The 19,411-nt window shown below is 48.7% G+C and overlaps 1 protein-coding gene across 6 annotated transcripts in view; it reads left to right on the forward strand.

Moving 5' to 3' along the window:
* Nucleotides 1-19,411, forward strand: part of SPTAN1 (spectrin alpha, non-erythrocytic 1) — a 316,746-nt gene that overhangs the window by 270,454 nt on the left and 26,881 nt on the right. For 4 of the 6 annotated variants that reach the window (XM_069237004.1, XM_069237007.1, XM_069237003.1 and 1 more), the window contains 4 exons: nt 276-572; nt 2,622-2,734; nt 9,328-9,345; nt 12,385-12,439. In XM_069237004.1, coding sequence (XP_069093105.1) covers nt 276-572; nt 2,622-2,734; nt 9,328-9,345; nt 12,385-12,439 — 483 coding nt within the window. Of the gene's footprint in view, nt 1-275; nt 573-2,621; nt 2,735-9,327; nt 9,346-10,778; nt 10,888-12,384; nt 12,440-19,411 lie in introns of those variants that run through there. The other 2 variants (XM_069237009.1, XM_069237008.1) reach the window with 2 other exon arrangements.

Here is a 19,411-nt window from a genome sequence, read left to right on the forward strand (position 1 = left end):
GGATTAATGTCATGGGATGAAGTTGGAGCCTGCAGGAGAGAAATGTTGGTGCAGTGGGTGCCTCTTGGGGTGAATACACCTACCTGTGATAGCTCAGAGGAAGAAAGTAAGTGGAATGGGGTCTTTAGAGCTGCCTTCCTCAATTGATATAGCTGTATGTTTACCATTTAATAATCTGACTCTCCAGTTACTTGGTGTTAGCTTTTGTAGAGAAATCGTGGCGAGAGCTCACCAAGAGATGATAGCTGCTTAATATGAAATATTTTTTTCTACAGGTAGAAGATTTGTTCCTGACGTTTGCCAAGAAGGCCTCTGCATTTAACAGCTGGTTCGAGAATGCGGAAGAGGATCTGACTGACCCAGTGCGTTGTAACTCGTTGGAGGAGATCAAGGCTTTACGAGAGGCGCACGATGCTTTCCGCAACTCGCTGAGCTCTGCTCAGGCGGATTTCAATCAGCTGGCTGAGCTGGACCGACAGATCAAGAGCTTCCGCGTGGCTTCCAACCCGTACACCTGGTTCACAATGGAGGCGCTAGAGGAGACGTGGCGCAACCTGCAGAAGATCATCAAGGTAATGGGAAAGATGTTTGAGTGCTGGTGGGGAAGGGATCTGGCACAGAATAGTCTCCTCTTCAGTTACAAGGAGCCTATTTACTTTTTGATTAGCAGCAGTTTCTTTATCGTGAGCAACTGCCTGGAGTCTCCTGGCTTCTGAGAGATTGTCCTTCTCAGTCCTCGCCGGTAGCTGGTTCTCTCCTAGGATGCTGCAAAATCCTCTGCCTGGGGTTGTAGTTCCTGCAGGGGGGAGATGTGAAGCACCTCCACCCCAAGCAGGCTTTGTTCCTGACCCCAGAGGGCACGAAGGCTCTCACCCCATGGGGATCAAACTTGTCTGGTGGTGGCAGGCTGGCATACCTGGTCAGCCACACTCGAGAGAGTTGGGGGAATTTTAGGGGGGCTTCTCTGTGTGCATTTTTCAATCTTCACTAGCTGGGATGCCCTGGGGCGCTGTATGTAACCAAAGGCTCACGGCTCACCCCCAGGTGTTACAGCTCCTGCAGGGGGAGGTGTGAAGCTTTGTTCCTGGCCATAGTGTGTCAAAGGCACTCTCCACATGTGGCCAGCAACTTGTTTGGTTTGTGGCAGGAACTGGTCAGCCTACACTAGAAGTCGGATTGGTATTCAGGGGGCATCCCTAAGATGCCCTTTGGGTGCATGTTACAATAAATTGCACACTGGCATCAGTGTGCATTTATTGTGCTGAGAAGTTTGTATTCAAACTTCCCAGTTTTCAGTGCAGCCATTATGGTGCTGTGGAGTTCGTGTTTGACAGACTCCCAGACCATATATTCTTATGGCTACCCTGCACTTACAATGTCTAAGGTTTTGCTTACACTGTAGGGGCCTAGTGCTCATGCACCTATGCCCTCGCCTGTGGTGTAGTGCACACTGCCTTAGGGCTGTAAGGCCTGCTAGAGGGATGACTTATCTATGCCGTAGGCAGTGTGAGGTTGGCATGGCACTCTGAGGGGAGTGCCATGTCTACTTAGTCATTTTCTCCCCACCAGTACACACAAGCTGTCAAGCATTGTGTCTGTGCTGAGTGAGGAGTCCCCAGGGTGGCATAAGACATGCTGCAGCCCTTAGAGACCTTCCCTGGCACCAGGGCCCTTGGTACCAGGGGTACCAGTTACAAGGGACTTACCTGGGTGCCAGGATTGTGCCAATTGTAGAGACAAAGGTACAGTTTAGGGAAAGATTGGCAGGGTCCCAGCACACTTTCAAATCCTAACTTGGCATCAGCAAAGGCAAAAAGTCAGGGGGTCACCATGCCAAGGTGGCATTTCCTTACAAGCGGTGTCTGTATTGCAGTTGAGCAGCCGGAGCGGTGTCTGTATTGCAGTTGAGCAGCCGGAGCGGTGTCTGTATTACAGTTGAGCAGCCGGTGCAATGTCTGTATTACAGTTGAGCAGGTGGAGCGGTGTCTGTATTACAGTTGGCCAGGGAAGTCAGTAAGGAGAACGGAGACTGGCTGTTGTGATGGGATTGCAGACCCAGTGTGTTACTGTAGATTTTACTGCAGCTCTCCTGCGTCCCTGGGCAAGGGTGACAGACACACTACTCTTGCAGATTTAATTAACCCTACACTCCCTCCCACGATCAGTGAACACAGTCTGGCGATGACCTCTAAGGCGCTGGGCATTGTGGACATATGTGATTCTCCCACCCCTTCAAATGACCTGACAACCTACAGATTTAAGAAAACAGGATGGCGTTCCGAGCCCTACAATTAGGTACTAGGATTAAGTGTACATAGAATGTGGTTTTACACTGACTTGTTTGAGTTCAATCACCTCCTATGGTTAGGCATCCACGACAAAATAATTATTTTTAAACAAGGATGTTTTTCAACCACTAGATAGGGGAGTGAGGCCCAGCCTGTGAATCTGCTGCAGTGTTAAGCTTGTCCCAGGCAAGTAACTGGTTCCTTATATCTGCACAGCTCCCAGGGGGACATGGGTAGCTCAGTAATGCTTCTGCTCGTGATTTACTGTTGGGACATGGTTATTGGGGAATTGCTTTCCCGTGCACTTTAAAATGCCATTTATTCCTGTTGTAGGAACGTGAGTTGGAACTACAGAAGGAGCAACGGCGACAGGAAGAAAATGACAAGCTGCGCCAAGAGTTTGCACAACATGCCAACGCCTTCCACCAGTGGATTCAGGAAACCAGGTAAACTCGCTAACCTCATCCTCTCTGGGCATAGAGGTCCTCTGAGTGTAGGTACACAGTGCAGTGATCCTCACTGAGAGCTGCTTTTAATACTCACGAGTAGGTCCACAGAAGTAGCAGTGTCTTCTCCACTCTGCAGAGGCACAGTACTTCCTTCAGAACACAAAGGATGTTCAACGGAGACAACCTTTTCAGTCCCAACAAGGAGATGGGTTTCAGAGACCAGTTACCTGATGTCTTGCTTACAGAGCAGTTTGTTGGCTTGTGCATAGGTTTTGGCGGGGGAGGCAAGAATAAGCAGTAGTGGGTAAAGTTGAGGAAACGTAGCAACCTTTATGAAGTTAGTAAATTTTAGAGAAACTTTTTTTTTTTTTGTAAATGTAAGGTTCGATGGCATCTGTCGCTGTAGATACACATGTTCTGCATAGCTCGCCATCTGGTGTTGGGTCGGAGTGTTACAAGTTGTTTTTCTTCGAAGAAGTCTTTCGAGTCACGGGACCGAGTGACTCCTCCTTTTGCCTCCATTGCGCATGGGCGTCGACTCCATCTTCGATTGTTTTCTTTCCGCCATCGGGTTCGGACATGTTCCTGTCGCTCCGAGTTTCGGAACGGAAAGTTAGCTAAATTTCGGAAGATTTTCGTCTGTATTGTTGCGTTCGGGATCGGCGTAGTTAGATTCAACACCGCATCGAACATCGAAGCGCTCCGGTGCCCTTCGGGGTAGTTTTCGATACCCCGTCGGGGCCTGGTCGGCCCGACCGCGTGTAGAACAACGCCGATGGAACGGACCCCGTTCCGTTTCTGTCCCAAATGCCACAGCAAATACCCGTATACAGACCAACACTTGGTCTGTAACCTGTGCCTGTCACCTGAGCACAGTGAAGAAACCTGCGAGGCCTGTCGTGCGTTCCGGTCCCGAAAAACACTCCGTGACCGTCGAGCCAGAAGACTTCAGATGGCGTCCACGCCGACAGCTCACCGAGAGTTCGAGGAACAAGAGGAAGAAGAAACCTTTTCGATCCACGAATCGGACTCTGAAGAATTCGACGATCAAAGAACTGTGAGTAAGACGTCGAAAACAACCCATAAGAAAAGTGACAAGGCCCAGGGGACGCCACTGCCACCAGGCCATGGCTTGACCCATAAATCCGGTGACCAACCGTCGGCACCGAAAAAGGCCCAAACAGTGCCGAGATCGTCCGACTCCGGTCGAGACACCGGCACGCAGCCTTCTCGGGATCGAGAAAGTGCTGGTGAAAAACATCGACACCGAGAAAGCGGTGTAGACACGGCTCGACGCCGAGACAGCGGCACCGACGAAGATCGACGCCGAGAGGTTTCGACTCCAAAAAAGAAAAAAGTCACCTCGGAGCCGAAAAAAGATACAGTCAGGGTTTCGGTGCCGAAACAACCCGCAACCGACCCAGTTTCAGGCTCCTATACAGAGGAGCAATCGCTGTCCTCTCAAATGCGAAAGCATAGGTTTGAGGAAGAGCTGCAATCCACCGAAGTGGACCATACGCAAAAACGGATTTTCATACAGCAAGGGACAGGGAAGATAAGCACCCTTCCCCCTGTTAGGAGAAAGAGGAGACTAGAGTTTCAAACAGATCAAGCACCACAACAAAAAACGGCGAAAAAGGTGACTCCGCCTCCCTCTCCTCCACCTGTAATTAACGTCTCACCAGCACAAACTCCATCACATTCCCCGGCTCACACCACCATGAGCCAAGGTGATCAGGATCAAGACGCTTGGGACTTATATGACGCCCCAGTGTCAGATAACAGTCCAGAGAGATATCCTACAAAGCCATCACCACCAGAAGACAGCACAGCATATTCTCAGGTGGTGGCTAGAGCAGCACAATTCCACAACGTAGACCTCCACTCAGAACAAGTCGAGGATGACTTTTTATTCAACACCCTCTCCTCCACCCACAGCTCCTACCAAAGCCTGCCTATGCTCCCTGGTATGCTTCGGCACGCAAAAGAAATATTCAAAGAGCCGGTCAAAAGTAGGGCAATAACACCAAGGGTGGAAAAGAAGTATAAGGCACCTCCTACAGACCCTGTTTTCATCACCACACAGCTGCCACCAGATTCTGTCGTAGTAGGAGCGGCTAGGAAAAGAGCCAACTCCCACACATCTGGGGATGCACCACCCCCAGATAAAGAGAGCCGCAAGTTCGATGCAGCTGGAAAGAGAGTCGCAGTACAGGCTGCAAACCAGTGGCGCATCGCTAACTCCCAAGCACTACTTGCGCGCTATGACAGGGCACATTGGGATGAGATGCAACATCTCATTGAGCACCTACCCAAAGAACTTCAAAAGAGGGCAAAGCAGGTGGTTGAGGAAGGACAGAACATATCAAATAACCAGATACGCTCCTCTATGGACGCAGCGGACACAGCTGCAAGGACAATTAATACATCTGTGACCATCAGAAGGCACGCATGGCTACGAACATCTGGGTTTAAGCCAGAGATACAGCAGGCAGTGCTCAATATGCCATTCAACGAAAAACAACTGTTCGGTCCAGAAGTGGACACGGCGATTGAGAAACTTAAAAAAGACACTGACACTGCTAAAGCCATGGGCGCACTCTACTCCCCGCAGAGCAGAGGAACCTACAGCACCTTCCGCAAGACACCCTTTAGAGGGGGGTTTCGGGGTCAGGCCACACAAGCCAGCACCTCGCAGGCAACACCGTCCAGCTACCAGGGACAGTACAGGGGAGGCTTTCGGGGCCAACACAGAGGACAATTCCCTAGGAATAGGGGAAAATTTCAAAGCCCCAAAACCCCTACAACCAAGCAGTGACTCAGATGTCACTCACCCCCTCCACACAACACCAGTGGGGGGAAGAATAGGTCATTATTACAAAGCATGGGAGGAAATCACTACAGACACTTGGGTTCTAGCAATTATCCAACATGGTTATTGCATAGAATTCCTACAATTCCCTCCAAACATACCACCAAAAGCACAGAAATTGTCAAAACAACATTCAGACCTTCTGGAAATAGAAGTTCAAGCATTATTGCAAAAGAATGCAATCGAATTAGTCCCAAACACACAAATAAACACAGGAGTTTATTCACTGTACTTCTTAATACCAAAAAAGGACAAAACACTGAGACCAATCCTAGACCTCAGAATACTAAACACCTACATCAAATCAGAACAGTTTCACATGGTCACGCTACAAGAAGTGTTACCATTGCTAAAGCAACAGGACTACATGACAACCTTAGATCTCAAAGACGCGTATTTCCACATACCAATACATCAATCGCACAGGAAATACCTAAGGTTTGTATTCAAAAGAATACATTACCAATTCAAAGTATTGCCTTTTGGTTTAACAACCGCACCAAGAGTCTTTACAAAATGTCTAGCAGTAGTCGCTGCACACATCAGAAGGCAGCAAATACATGTATTCCCGTATCTAGACGACTGGCTAATCAAAACCAATTCACTGACAAAGTGCTCACACCACACAAATCAAGTCATACAAACCCTCTACAAACTAGGTTTCACCGTCAACTTTGCAAAATCCAACATTCGGCCGAGCAAAGTACAACAATACCTAGGAGCCATAATAGACACAACAAAAGGAGTAGCCACTCCAAGTCCACAAAGAATTCAAAATTTCAACAAAGTCATACAACGCATGTATCCAACACAAACAATACAAGCAAAGATGATATTACAACTCCTAGGCATGATGTCCTCATGCATAGCCATTGTCCCGAACGCAAGACTGCACATGAGGCCCTTACAACAGTGCCTAGCATCACAGTGGTCACAGGCACAGGGTCACCTTCTAGATCTGGTGTTAATAGACCGCCAAACTTACCTCTCGCTTCTATGGTGGAACAGTATAAATTTGAACAAAGGGCGGCCTTTCCAAGACCCAGTGCCACAATACGTAATAACAGATGCTTCCATGACAGGGTGGGGAGCACACCTCGATCAACACAACATACAAGGACAATGGAACGTACATCAAACAAAACTGCATATAAATCACCTAGAACTGCTAGCAGTTTTTCAAGCACTAAAAGCTTTCCAACCGATTATAACTCACAAATACATTCTTGTCAAGACAGACAACATGACAACAATGTATTATCTAAACAAACAAGGGGGGACACACTCAACGCAGTTGAGCCTATTGGCACAAAAGATATGGAGATGGGCAATTCACAACCAAATTTGCCTAATAGCACAGTTTATTCCAGGGATCCAGAATCAACTTGCAGACAATCTCTCTCGAGATCACCAACGGGTCCACGAATGGGAAATTCACCCCCAAATTCTGAACACTTACTTCACACTCTGGGGAACACCTCAAATAGACTTGTTTGCAACAAAAGAGAACGCAAAATGCCAAAACTTCGCATCCAGATACCCACACAGGCAGTCCCAAGGCAATGCCCTATGGATGAACTGGTCAGGGATATTTGCCTACGCTTTTCCTCCTCTCCCTCTCCTTCCTTATCTGGTAAACAAATTGAGTCAAAACAAACTCAAACTCATATTAGTAGCACCAACTTGGGCAAGACAACCCTGGTACACAACACTGCTAGACCTATCAGTAGTACCTCACATCAAATTGCCCAACAGGCCGGATCTGTTAACACAACACAACCAACAGATCAGACATCCAGACCCAGCATCGCTGAATCTAGCAATCTGGCTCCTGAAATCCTAGAATTCGGTCACTTACAACTTACCCAAGAATGTATGGAAGTCATAAAGCAAGCCAGAAGACCATCCACTAGGCATTGCTATGCAAGTAAATGGAAGAGATTTGTTTGTTACTGCCATCACAATCAGATACAACCATTACACACAACTCCAAAAGATGTAGTAGGTTACTTGCTTCATTTACAAAAATCGAAGCTAGCTTTCTCTTCCATTAAAATACACCTTGCAGCAATATCCGCATACCTGCAGACTACCTATTCAACTTCCCTATATAGGATACCAGTCATTAAAGCATTCATGGAAGGCCTTAAAAGAATTATACCACCAAGAACACCACCTGTTCCTTCATGGAACCTAAATGTTGTCTTAACAAGACTCATGGGTCCACCTTTTGAACCCATGCACTCTTGCGAAATACAGTTCCTAACCTGGAAGGTTGCATTTCTCATCGCCATTACATCTCTAAGAAGAGTAAGCGAAATTCAAGCGTTTACAATACAAGAACCTTTTATACAACTACACAAAAATAAAGTCGTCCTAAGGACTAATCCAAAATTTTTACCAAAGGTTATTTCACCGTTCCACCTAAATCAAACGGTGGAACTACCAGTGTTCTTCCCACAGCCAGATTCCGTAGCTGAGAGGGCACTACATACATTAGATGTCAAAAGAGCATTAATGTACTACATTGACAGAACAAAAAACATCAGAAAGACTAAACAACTATTTATTGCATTCCACAAACCTCATGCAGGTAACCCAATATCAAAACAAGGTATAGCCAGATGGATAGTTAAATGCATCCAAATCTGCTACCTTAAAGCAAAACGACAGCTGCCCATTACACCAAGGGCACACTCAACCAGAAAAAAAGGTGCTACCATGGCCTTTCTAGGAAACATCCCCATGCATGAAATATGTAATGCAGCCACATGGTTTACGCCTCACACATTCACCAAACACTACTGTGTAGACGTGCTATCCGCACAACAAGCCACAGTAGGTCAAGCCGTGTTAAGAACCCTATTTCAAACCACTTCCACTCCTACAGGCTGAACCACTGCTTTTGGGGAGATAACTGCTTACTAGTCTATGCAGAACATGTGTATCTACAGCGACAGATGCCATCGAACTGAAAATGTCACTTACCCAGTGTACATCTGTTCGTGGCATCAGTCGCTGAGATTCACATGTGCCCACCCGCCTCCCCGGAAGCCTGTAGCAGTTCGGAAGTTACCTTTAACTTTGTACATTTGTATATATATTATTTTTAACCTTAAATAGGTACATACTTAGTCACTCCATTGCATGGGCACTATTACTACAACACAACTCCTACCTCACCCTCTGCGGGGAAAACAATCGAAGATGGAGTCGACGCCCATGCGCAATGGAGACAAAAGGAGGAGTCACTCGGTCCCGTGACTCGAAAGACTTCTTCGAAGAAAAACAACTTGTAACACTCCGACCCAACACCAGATGGCGAGCTATGCAGAACATGTGAATCTCAGCGACTGATGCCACGAACAGATGTACACTGGGTAAGTGACATTTTCATTCTCCTTATCTTTGTCACCCCACCCCTGCCAGGAGGGATGCCAGAGTTGTACCACCACTATGAGCCATCTAACCGGGGTTGTGAAGACTGCCCCCATCTCCTCTAGGTCATGGCATTAAAAATCCTCCCCTTTGCAGGATGCCCTTAAGTCCACAGGTGGCACCTCTATGGGCAGTGCCATTAAGTGTCTTGTGCGATGCCCCTGGGAGCCCGATCAGTGTAGCCTTTGTTGTTGAAGTGCTTTGAGCTCACACCTATTCTGACTGGTCACTGTTTTTCCTCTTTCCCCGCTGCTGTTTAACACTGGACCATCTTCTGCAGGACCTACCTACTCGATGGGTAAATATGTTGTTTTATTTCACTAGATGCTTGTTTGTTAGAATGGGAGGGGGACCAGAGTATTGCTTTAGTGCCTTTTAACTCCAATGGAAAGACCTTTTGTACTTGACTTTTTTTTTTTAGGCTCTTTGTGCTCCTTAGTTTCTTTCACTTGTCTCCAAGTCAGGCCTTCCATCTAGCTCTTGGAATTTAGCTTTGCCACCCAGTCGACCTACCAGTGCGACCTGCACTCTTCGTCCGCCCTCAAAACCTGGCCTTGTATCGGCCCTCAAGCGTGGTCCTACCCAGCTCCCTAGGGTGCAGTCTACACAGTGCCTCCAGGTTCTGTGTTCTGGCTGGCATTAGTCTTGCCTGCGGCAGTTTATTGTGGCATTTTTCTTGCACCATCGTGTGAGACTACACATGTACAGTCGTTGATTTTCAGGCAGGTGCAGGGTGAAAGCGGGGCAGTTGTTGGGGTCTGAGGGAGTTGAGAGAATTGCTAATTGATTAGTGGGTAGCTGTCTGTGTAGTGGTTGTGCTCGGCAGGAGGCCTCAAGTGGTTGCGGGAGAGGGATCAAAGTGTTTATTTTATTTTTTATAATCCATCATGTGTAAACCATGGCATGTGCCTGCTGCTAGATGTAAGAATTTTGGGATAATGAAAGTGAAATGGCTACTGATATCCATTCTTGGGGACTGTGATGCTGGGTGTGAGTTGTATTGTTGGGAAGCGGGAGTGTGTTGCAGGTGCCCATACTTCGTGCATGTGAACCTGGATGTGAGTTACGTTGCCGGGTGGATGGGTATCCTCATTTCTGTATTGAAGAGTTCTTTCTAGGGGGAGGTGGGGTTTTTGCTTTCTTGCGAGGATATAGGTATGTGTATTTGGGCTATATGTGCTTGTGTGTATGATGATGGCTGTGAGTTGTATTGTTGAATTTGTGAAGGGAGATATAAATTACCAGTATGTGTGTTTCCTGTTTGTCAGTGGATTCGTTTATTCATCCTGGAAGAGCCTGGGTTATAGGTATTCAAACTTGATGTGTAACTTGGGATTTGTATCGGAGAGCGGCCACCGCAGGTAACTTCATGTTGGTAGCACAATGTTTCAAGTCTTAGACTTTACTATAGTAAATCAGCGTATTCTGGTAAATGTGGCCCTTCAGCCATTTGAGTGACTTCCAGGATATGCAGCGAACTGGTCACCCTTTCTGGCTGAGTGTGCTCTCTTGGTGGATGGATACGTGGTGGTCATGCGGGGGGACAAGGGAATCACAGGTGTGCATGTTCTCTGCATCATTGAAGTTGTCTGTGTGAGAAGTCTAGTACTGTGTTCCCAAGGGCAGCGACAGTAGGCTCTTGGCCATTCATGCGCAGCTCAGGATGTGCGCCATGCTCGTCATTAACGTCCCTGTCTGATCCTCCTCCTTTGGTCTTCTTTCTCTGCCTAGCATAGCATATCGCCGCGTCATTCACGTATATCAGTATGAAGTTGGGGATGATCTTTCTGGAAGGTTTTTCCTCTTACTTTTCTTCTTTCACTGATTTGTTTCGAAGCACTGTTTGCTGCCTTCTAACTAACCCTCACCACGAGCAGAGAACTCGCCTCCCACCTCTCCCTTCCACCCTCTGTAGTGGCTAGATGGCCTGTGCTTCGTATGATCGTTCTGACAGCCCGTGGGGCGCAGGCAGCAGGGTCCGCCTGCCATCCCTGCTGCCTAGTCCGGTTTGGGCATGAGCAGCCCCTCAATGTGCAGAGACTTGGATGTGCCAGGGGCAGAGCTGCTTTGCATCCCCACCTGTGTGACGCTCCCATATGCCCAGTGACTCCGCATGAACACAATTGCACCCTTATCACTGTGTGTGCGCACAAGGGTCTGTGAAGGGTGGGTGAAGGGGAGTTGGGTCAGGCATCTGACTCCAAGCAATGTGCCCTGTGTGCGTAAAGTCTGGGCTCTGCTGATGTGGATCTGGTTACAGGGGTAAAACCATGTAATGGGGTCCAGGTATTTGGGAGTTTGAAAAAGCCTTTTTTGGGGCTGGGGATGATGGAAGAGTGACTGACAGCGGACTTACGGGGGTACCTGGGAGAGGGTTCATTAGGAAGGAACAGGCTCTTTGAACCAGGAGGCTTCTAGGTGAAGACATCGAGTAGAGCTAAGTTTGTGGGGACAAGAAGACTTCCTGATTTGGAGGCGTAGCCTTGGCATGGGGTGGCCCTTCTGGGATGGAGAATCTTGGGCCAGAGGATTGAGGGATGGTACTCTGGTGGGTGAGCAGTTCGTGTCCAGGTCCTACAGTTACAAGGTGGGGAATGGGAAGGAGGCGGCTCTGGCCGCGTGAGATTGCTGGTGCAAGCAGGGTAGGCTGCAGCCGGCCACATGGCATAGTTTATTGGACTCCCATTCTGAAGAGTGTGCCCTCTCCAGGAAGAGTATTCTTGGCTCTCCAGGTTAACTGGTAGGATACAGGGTATATGGGTGAACCTCTCAGCCTGGTGACAGTTCTGGAGGTTGAAGAGCATCTGGTCGTGACTTGACGGCTGCAGTTCTCTAGTTTACAGGGACTCTGGGTAGCTCATCTTGTAGCTGCAGTTCTGCAGGTTATTGGGGTTTTGAGCATGGCTCATGATAGCGGCAGGTTTGCATGGAAGTGTTTCCTGCTTGGGTCGTAATTCACTGCATTACAAATGCACATGGGGGTTAAGTGGTCTCATGTCATGCAACACTTTCAGCCAATAGCATGTTACATTCTGGAACATATGGCTTCACTTTTAATACGATGAGGCTAAGACATCCCAGCATGCAAGGTGTTGGCTAAACTTCCAGGACTGTTACCAGGTGCTATGTGTGATCTGGAGCTACTTGGCAGCTATGCAGATGGAGCTAGAAATTAACGTGGTTCTTGCAGATCAAGTCCACATGGAGCCTGAATTGGGAATGAACCTCTGATGCCAATACAGAGGACACCTTTGCTGCAGGAAAGTGTTAATTTCCAGCCCTGATGTGTGATCCTGGGTACGCTGGGTGCATGTTCTTACATGTCTTCTCTGTGCAGGTCCTGCATGGTGGAAGAATCCGGAACACTGGAATCCCAGCTGGAAGCTACAAAGGTAACTGATGTTTGGAAATGTCTGACGTGTGTGTGCATTTGTCTGTTTTGTGATAAACCTCAGACTGCAAGAAACTCCGTAAAACACCTTCAAGCCGTTGAGAGACCATGATATGGTGGCACTGGAGACTGAGACAGATGTAACCAGTCCTCTAGGGATCCATGGGCTCCATTAGTAACGATTTCACCAGCATTGTGTGTTCTAAAAAAAAAAAAGTTTTATTTTTTATAAATGGCTGTAATGTTATTCCATATCAACAGTAGGACAATTGTCTGTTAAAGTAACAGACTAACCATAACAGCTTGCTTTGTAATCTGGTTTTTCCAAACTGTGCTTTTTAATCCACAAACTGGGTGGGTTTCCATTCACTGTGGAGACTGCGTTAGACTCTTGACACCACAGAATGTGACTGCAAGGAAACGCAATCTTGTGCAGCCATGCCCACGTGTAGGAAGCTGGCTCTTTATATGATAGATCAAAATGAGATGTCGAGCACAGATTCCAGGGGTTCCCTTACTAGTGGTCAGGGGCTTGCTGTAGCAGCCCCAAGGTGCTCTTTTAGGGGGTAGTGTGGTCGAGCAGCCTCCGGCTTATGAGAGAGGAGTGTGACACCACAGAATGTGACTGCAAGCTTGTGCTGCGACGCCAACGCCATCTCTGGCAGTCACTCACAAGCATTCCAGCAAGGCAGGGACCCCAGTGACAGACCATCTTTGCAGGGAAAACACCTTCTTGCCACTCTCAGTCAGATAGGAGGGGACGCCCACTAACCTCACTATGGTGGTGGTACGTTTTTGGTGTACTTTCTCTGTAAACCCAGACTCCGGCTGTCCTGCATCTTATTAAAAGGAGGAGTGTCTTTAGTAGACTCATTGTATAATCCACTGAACGAAAATCGGGCAGGTTGAAGAAAGACAGCCTGAGTGTCGCCTCTTTAGGAAGCCATGTAGGAGATATGGGGCCTGAGGACTCCTATTGCAGCACCAATGCTCACAATTGAGGTTGGCAGCCATCATTTATTGATAGGTGTAAAGAAATGGCTCCCTGTTGCAGTTACCCCCCACTTTTTGCCTGATACTGATGCTGACTTGACTGAGAAGTGTGCTGGGACCCTGCTAACCAGGCCCCAGCACCAGTGTCCTTTCACCTAAAATGTACCATTGTTTCCACAATTGGCACAACCCTGGCACCTAGGTAAGTCCCTTGTAACTGGTACCCCTGGTACCAAGGGCCCTGATGCCAGGGAAGGTCTCTAAGGGCTGCAGCATGTCTTATGCCACCCTAGGGACCCCTCACTCAGCACAGACACACTGCTTGCCAGCTTGTGTGTGCTGGTAGGGAGAAAATGACTAAGTCGACATGGCACTCCCCTCAGGGTGCCATGCCAACCTCCCACTGCCTGTGGCATAGGTAAGTCACCCCTCTAGTAGGCCTTACAGCCCTAAGGCAGGGTGCACTATACCACAGGTGAGGGCATATGTGCATGAGCACTATGCCCCTACAGTGTCTAAGCAAAACCTTAGACATTGTAAGTGCAGGGTAGCCATAAGAGTATTTGGGCTGGGAGTCTGTCAAAAACGAACTCCACAACTCCATAATGGCTACACTGAATACTGGGAAGTTTAGTATCAAACTTCTCAGAATAATAAACCCACACTGATGCCAGTGTTGGATTTATTAAAAAATGCACACAGAGGGCATCTTAGAGATACCCCCTGTATTTTACCCAATTGTTCAGTGCAGGACTGACTGGTCTGTGCCAGCCTGCTGCTGAGAGACGGGTTTCTGACCCCATGCGGTGAGAGCCTTTGTGCTCTCTGAGGACAGAAACAAAGCCTGCTCTGGGTGGAGGTGCTTCACACCTCCCACCTGCAGGAACTGTAACACCTAGCAGTGAGCTTCAAAGGCTCAAGCTTCGTGTTACAATGCCCCAGGGCACTCCAGCTAGTGGAGATGCCCGCCCCCTGGACACAGCCCCCACTTTTGGCGGCAAGTCCAGGAGAGATAATGAGAAAAACAAGGAGGAGTCACTGGCCAGTCAGGACAGCCCCTAAGGTGTCCTGAGCTGAAGTGACTCTGACTTTTAGAAATCCTCCATCTTGTAGAAGGAGGATTCCCCCAATAGGGATAGGAATGTGACCCCCTCCCCTTGGGAGGAGGCACAAAGAGGGTGTACCCACCCTCCGGGCTAGTAGCCATTGGCTACTAACTCCCCCAGACCTAAACACACCCTTAAATTTAGTATTTAAGGGCTCCCCTGAACCTAAGAATTTAGATTCCTGAAACTACAAGAAGAAGAGGACTGCTGAGCTGAAAAACCCCTGCAGAGGAAGAACAGAAGACACCAACTGCTTTGGCCCCAGACTCACCGGCCTGTCTCCTGCCTTCCAAAGAAACCTGCTCCAGCGACGCTTTCCAAGGGACCAGCGACCTCTGAATCCTCTGAGGACTGCCCTGCTTCAAGAAAGACAAACTCCTGAGGACAGCGGCACTGCTCCAAAAGAACTGCAACTTTGTTTCAAGGAGCAGATTTAAAGACCCCTGCAACTCCCCGCAAGAAGCGTGAGACTTGCAACACTGCACCCGGCGACCCCGACTCGACTGGTGGAGAACCAACACCTCAGGGAGGACCCTCCGGCGACTCCAAGACTGTGAGTAACCAAAGTTGTCCCCCCTGAGCCCCCACAGCGACGCCTGCAGAGGGAATCCCGAGGCTCCCCCTGACCGCGACTGCCTGAACTCCATTTCCCGACGGCTGGAAAAGACCCTGCACCCGCAGCCCCCAGCACCTAAAGGAACGGAACTCCTGTGCAGGAGTGACCCCCAGGAGGCCCTCTCCCTTGCCCAGGTGGTGGCTACCCCGAGGAGCCCCCCCCCTTGCCTGCATCGCTGAAGAGACCCCTTGGTCTCCCATAGGAAACTATTGGAAACCCGACGCGTGTTCCCACACTGCACCCGGCCGCCCCCGCGCTGCTGAGGGTGTACTTTATGTGCTGACTCGTGTCCCCCCCGGTGCCCTACAAAACCCCCCTGGTCTGCCCTCCGAAGACGCGGGTACTTACCTGCTGGCAGACTGGAACCGGGGCACCCCCTTCTCGCCATTGAAGCCTATGTGTTTTGGGCACCTCTTTGACCTTTGCACCTGACCGGCCCTGAGCTGCTGGTGTGATAACTTTGGGGTTGCTCTGAACCCCCAACGGTGGGCTACCTTGGACCAAAAACTGAAACCTGTAAGTGACTTACTTACCTGTTAAAACGAACATTACTTTACCTCCCCCAGGAACTGTGAAAATTGCAGTGTCCACTTTTAAAACAGCTTATTGTGTTTTATGTAAAAAGTATACATGCTAATGTAATGATTCAAAGTTCCTAAAGTACTTACCTGCAATACCTTTCAAATGAGATATTACATGTAGAATTTGAACCTGTGGTTCTTAAAATAAACTAAGAAAAGATATTTTTCTATAACAAAACCTATTGGCTGGATTTGTCTCGGAGTGTGTGTTCCTCATTTATTGCCTGTGTGTATGTACAACAAATGCTTAACACTACTCCTTTGATAAGTCTACTACTCGACCACACTACCACAAAATAGAGCATTAGTATTATCTATTTTTGCCACTATCTTACCTCTAAGGGGAACCCTTGGACTCTGTGCATGCTATTCCTTACTTTGAAATAGCACATACAGAGCCAACTTCCTACAATAGGAATATTAGAAGCTGACCAAAGTTTCTTCTTGTCTGAGTCACTCTGAAGGCTCCATCCAGGAGATTCTCCTTACAGGATACTAAGCATTGAAACCGTGATCCTTTTCGCATCGCCTAAGATTTTACCTCTCCAGGTTCCAAGAGGTGTCTATGGGATTACCTCCTCTTCCTGCATCATAACGTCATTCCTGTGTCCGAGTCTGATACTAGATTACAATCCCATACAGCCAGCAAATCTGTTGTAAGACTCAAAATGTAGCCCCACTCACCCTTGAAAGAGACGGAAGAGGAAGCTGATGAGGCTGACTTGAAGAAGAGAACAGGAGGCGGAAAGGGCAGATGAGTGAGTCCAACCTCACTCTAATGAGAACAATAACTTAATGTTCGATGGCATCTGTCGCTGTAGATACGCATGTTTTGCAATAGCTCGCCATCTGGTGTTGGGCCGGAGTGTTACAAGTTGTTTTTCTTCGAAGAAGTCTTTCGAGTCACGGGACCGAGTGACTCCTCCTTTTGTCTCCATTGCGCATGGGCGTCGACTCCATCTTCGATTGTTTTTTTTCCGCCATCGGGTTCGGGCGTGTTCCTGTCGCTCCGAGTTTCGGAACAGAAAGATAGCTAATTTCGGAAGATTTTCGTCGGTATTGTTGCGTTCGGGATCGGCGTAGTTAGATTCAACACCGCGTCGAAGGATCGAAGAGCTTCGGGGTAGTTTTTCCGATCCCCCGTCGGGGCCTGGTCGGCCCGACCGCGTGCAGAAGAACGCCGATGGAACGGACCCCGTTCCGTTTCTGCCCCAAATGACACAATAAATACCCCTATACAGACCAACACTTGGTCTGTAACCTGTGCCTGTCACCTGAGCACAGTGAAGACACCTGCGAGGCCTGTCGTGCGTTCCGGTCCCGAAAAACACTCCGAGACCGTCGAGCCAGAAGACTTCAGATGGCGTCCGCGCCGACAGCCCACCGAGAGTTCGAGGAACAAGAAGAGGAAGGTACCTTCTCGATCCAAGACTCAGACTCCGAAGGATTCGACGATACACAAACCGTGAGTAAGACGTCGAAAACCACTCAGAGGAAGATTTACAAGGCCCAGGGGACGCCACTGCCACCAGGCCATGGCTCCACCCATAAATTCGGTGACCGACCGTCGGCACCGAAAAAGGCCTAAACAGTGCCGAGATCGTCCGACTCCGGTCGAGACACCGGCACGCAGCCTTCTCGGGTCCGAGAAAGTGCTGGAGACAAGCATCGACACCGAGATGCCGGTGTAGACACGGCTCGACGCCGAGACAGCGGCCCCGAAGAAGATCGGCGCCGAGAGGTTTCGGCCCCGAAAAAGAAAAAAGTCACCTCGGAGCCGAAAAGGGACGCAGACAAAGTTTCGGTCCCGAAACAAACTGCAACCGACCCAGCTTCAGGCTCTTATACAGAAGAGCACTCGCTAACCTCCCAAATGCAAAAGCATAGGTTTGAGGAAGAGCTACAATCAACTGATGTGGACCATACGCAAAAGCGTATTTTCATACAGCAGGGGACAGGAAAAATAAGCACCCTTCCCCCTATTAGAAGAAAGAGAAGGTTGGAGTTCCAAACTGAACAGACACCACAACCGAAAGTGGTGAAAAGAGTTACCCCACCACCCTCTCCTCCGCCCGTGATTAACGTCTCACCAGCACAAACTCCATCACACTCCCCAGCTCACACCACCATGAGCCAGGGTGACCAAGATCAAGACGCATGGGACCTATACGACGCCCCAGTGTCAGATAACAGCCCGGAGGCATACCCTACGAAGCCATCTCCACCAGAGGACAGCACCGCGTATTCTCAAGTGGTGGCTAGAGCAGCACAATTTCACAATGTAAGCCTCCACTCAGAACAGGTCGAGGATGATTTTTTATTCAACACACTCTCCTCCACCCACAGCTCATACCAAAGCCTGCCTATGCTCCCTGGTATGCTCCGGCACGCAAAAGAAATCTTTAAGGAGCCGGTCAAAAGTAGGGCAATCACACCAAGGGTGGAAAAAAAGTATAAGGCGCCTCCTACAGACCCGGTTTTCATCACTACACAGCTGCCACCAGACTCTGTCGTTGTAGGAGCAGCTAGGAAAAGGGCCAACTCCCACACATCTGGAGATGCACCACCCCCAGATAAAGAAAGCCGCAAGTTCGATGCAGCTGGTAAGAGAGTCGCAGCACAAGCTGCAAACCAGTGGCGCATCGCGAACTCCCAGGCACTACTTGCGCGCTATGACAGGGCCCATTGGGATGAGATGCAACATCTCATTGAACATCTGCCCAAGGACCTACAAAATAGGGCAAAACAAGTGGTTGAGGAGGGACAGACCATTTCCAACAACCAGATCCGCTCCTCCATGGACGCTGCAGACACAGCTGCACGGACAATTAATACATCTGTAACTATCAGAAGGCATGCATGGCTCAGAACGTCTGGATTTAAACCAGAGATTCAGCAAGCAGTTCTCAATATGCCTTTTAACGAAAAAGAACTGTTCGGTCCAGAAGTGGACACAGCGATTGAGAAACTCAAAAAAGACACGGACACTGCCAAAGCCATGGGCGCACTCTACTCCCCGCAGAGCAGAGGGAATTACAGCACATTCCGTAAAACACCCTTTAGAGGGGGGTTTCGGGGTCAGAGCACACAAGCCAGCACCTCACAAGCAACACCGTCCAGTTACCAGGGACAGTATAGAGGAGGTTTTCGGGGACAATATAGAGGAGGGCAATTCCCTAGAAATAGAGGAAGATTTCAAAGCCCCAAAACCCCTACTACTAAGCAGTGACTCACATGTCACTCACCCCCTCCACACAACACCAGTGGGGGGAAGAATAGGTCATTATTACAAAGCATGGGAGGAAATCCCTACAGACACTTGGGTTCTAGCAATTATCCAACATGGTTATTGCATAGAATTTCTACAATTCCCTCCAAACATACCACCAAAAGCACAGAATTTGACAAAACATCATTCCAATCTCCTGGAGATAGAAGTGCAGGCACTATTGCAAAAGAATGCAATCGAATTAGTGCCAAACACACAAATAAACACAGGAGTTTACTCACTGTACTTTCTGATACCAAAGAAAGACAAAACGCTGAGACCAATCCTAGACCTCAGAGTAGTGAACACTTTCATCAAATCAGACCACTTTCACATGGTCACACTACAAGAAGTATTACCATTGCTAAAACTGCACGACTACATGGCAACTTTAGACCTCAAGGATGCT

The sequence above is a fragment of the Pleurodeles waltl genome, chromosome 6 (genome assembly GCF_031143425.1).
Source record: "Pleurodeles waltl isolate 20211129_DDA chromosome 6, aPleWal1.hap1.20221129, whole genome shotgun sequence".
In the NCBI taxonomy this organism is placed as follows: Eukaryota; Metazoa; Chordata; class Amphibia; order Caudata; family Salamandridae; genus Pleurodeles; species Pleurodeles waltl.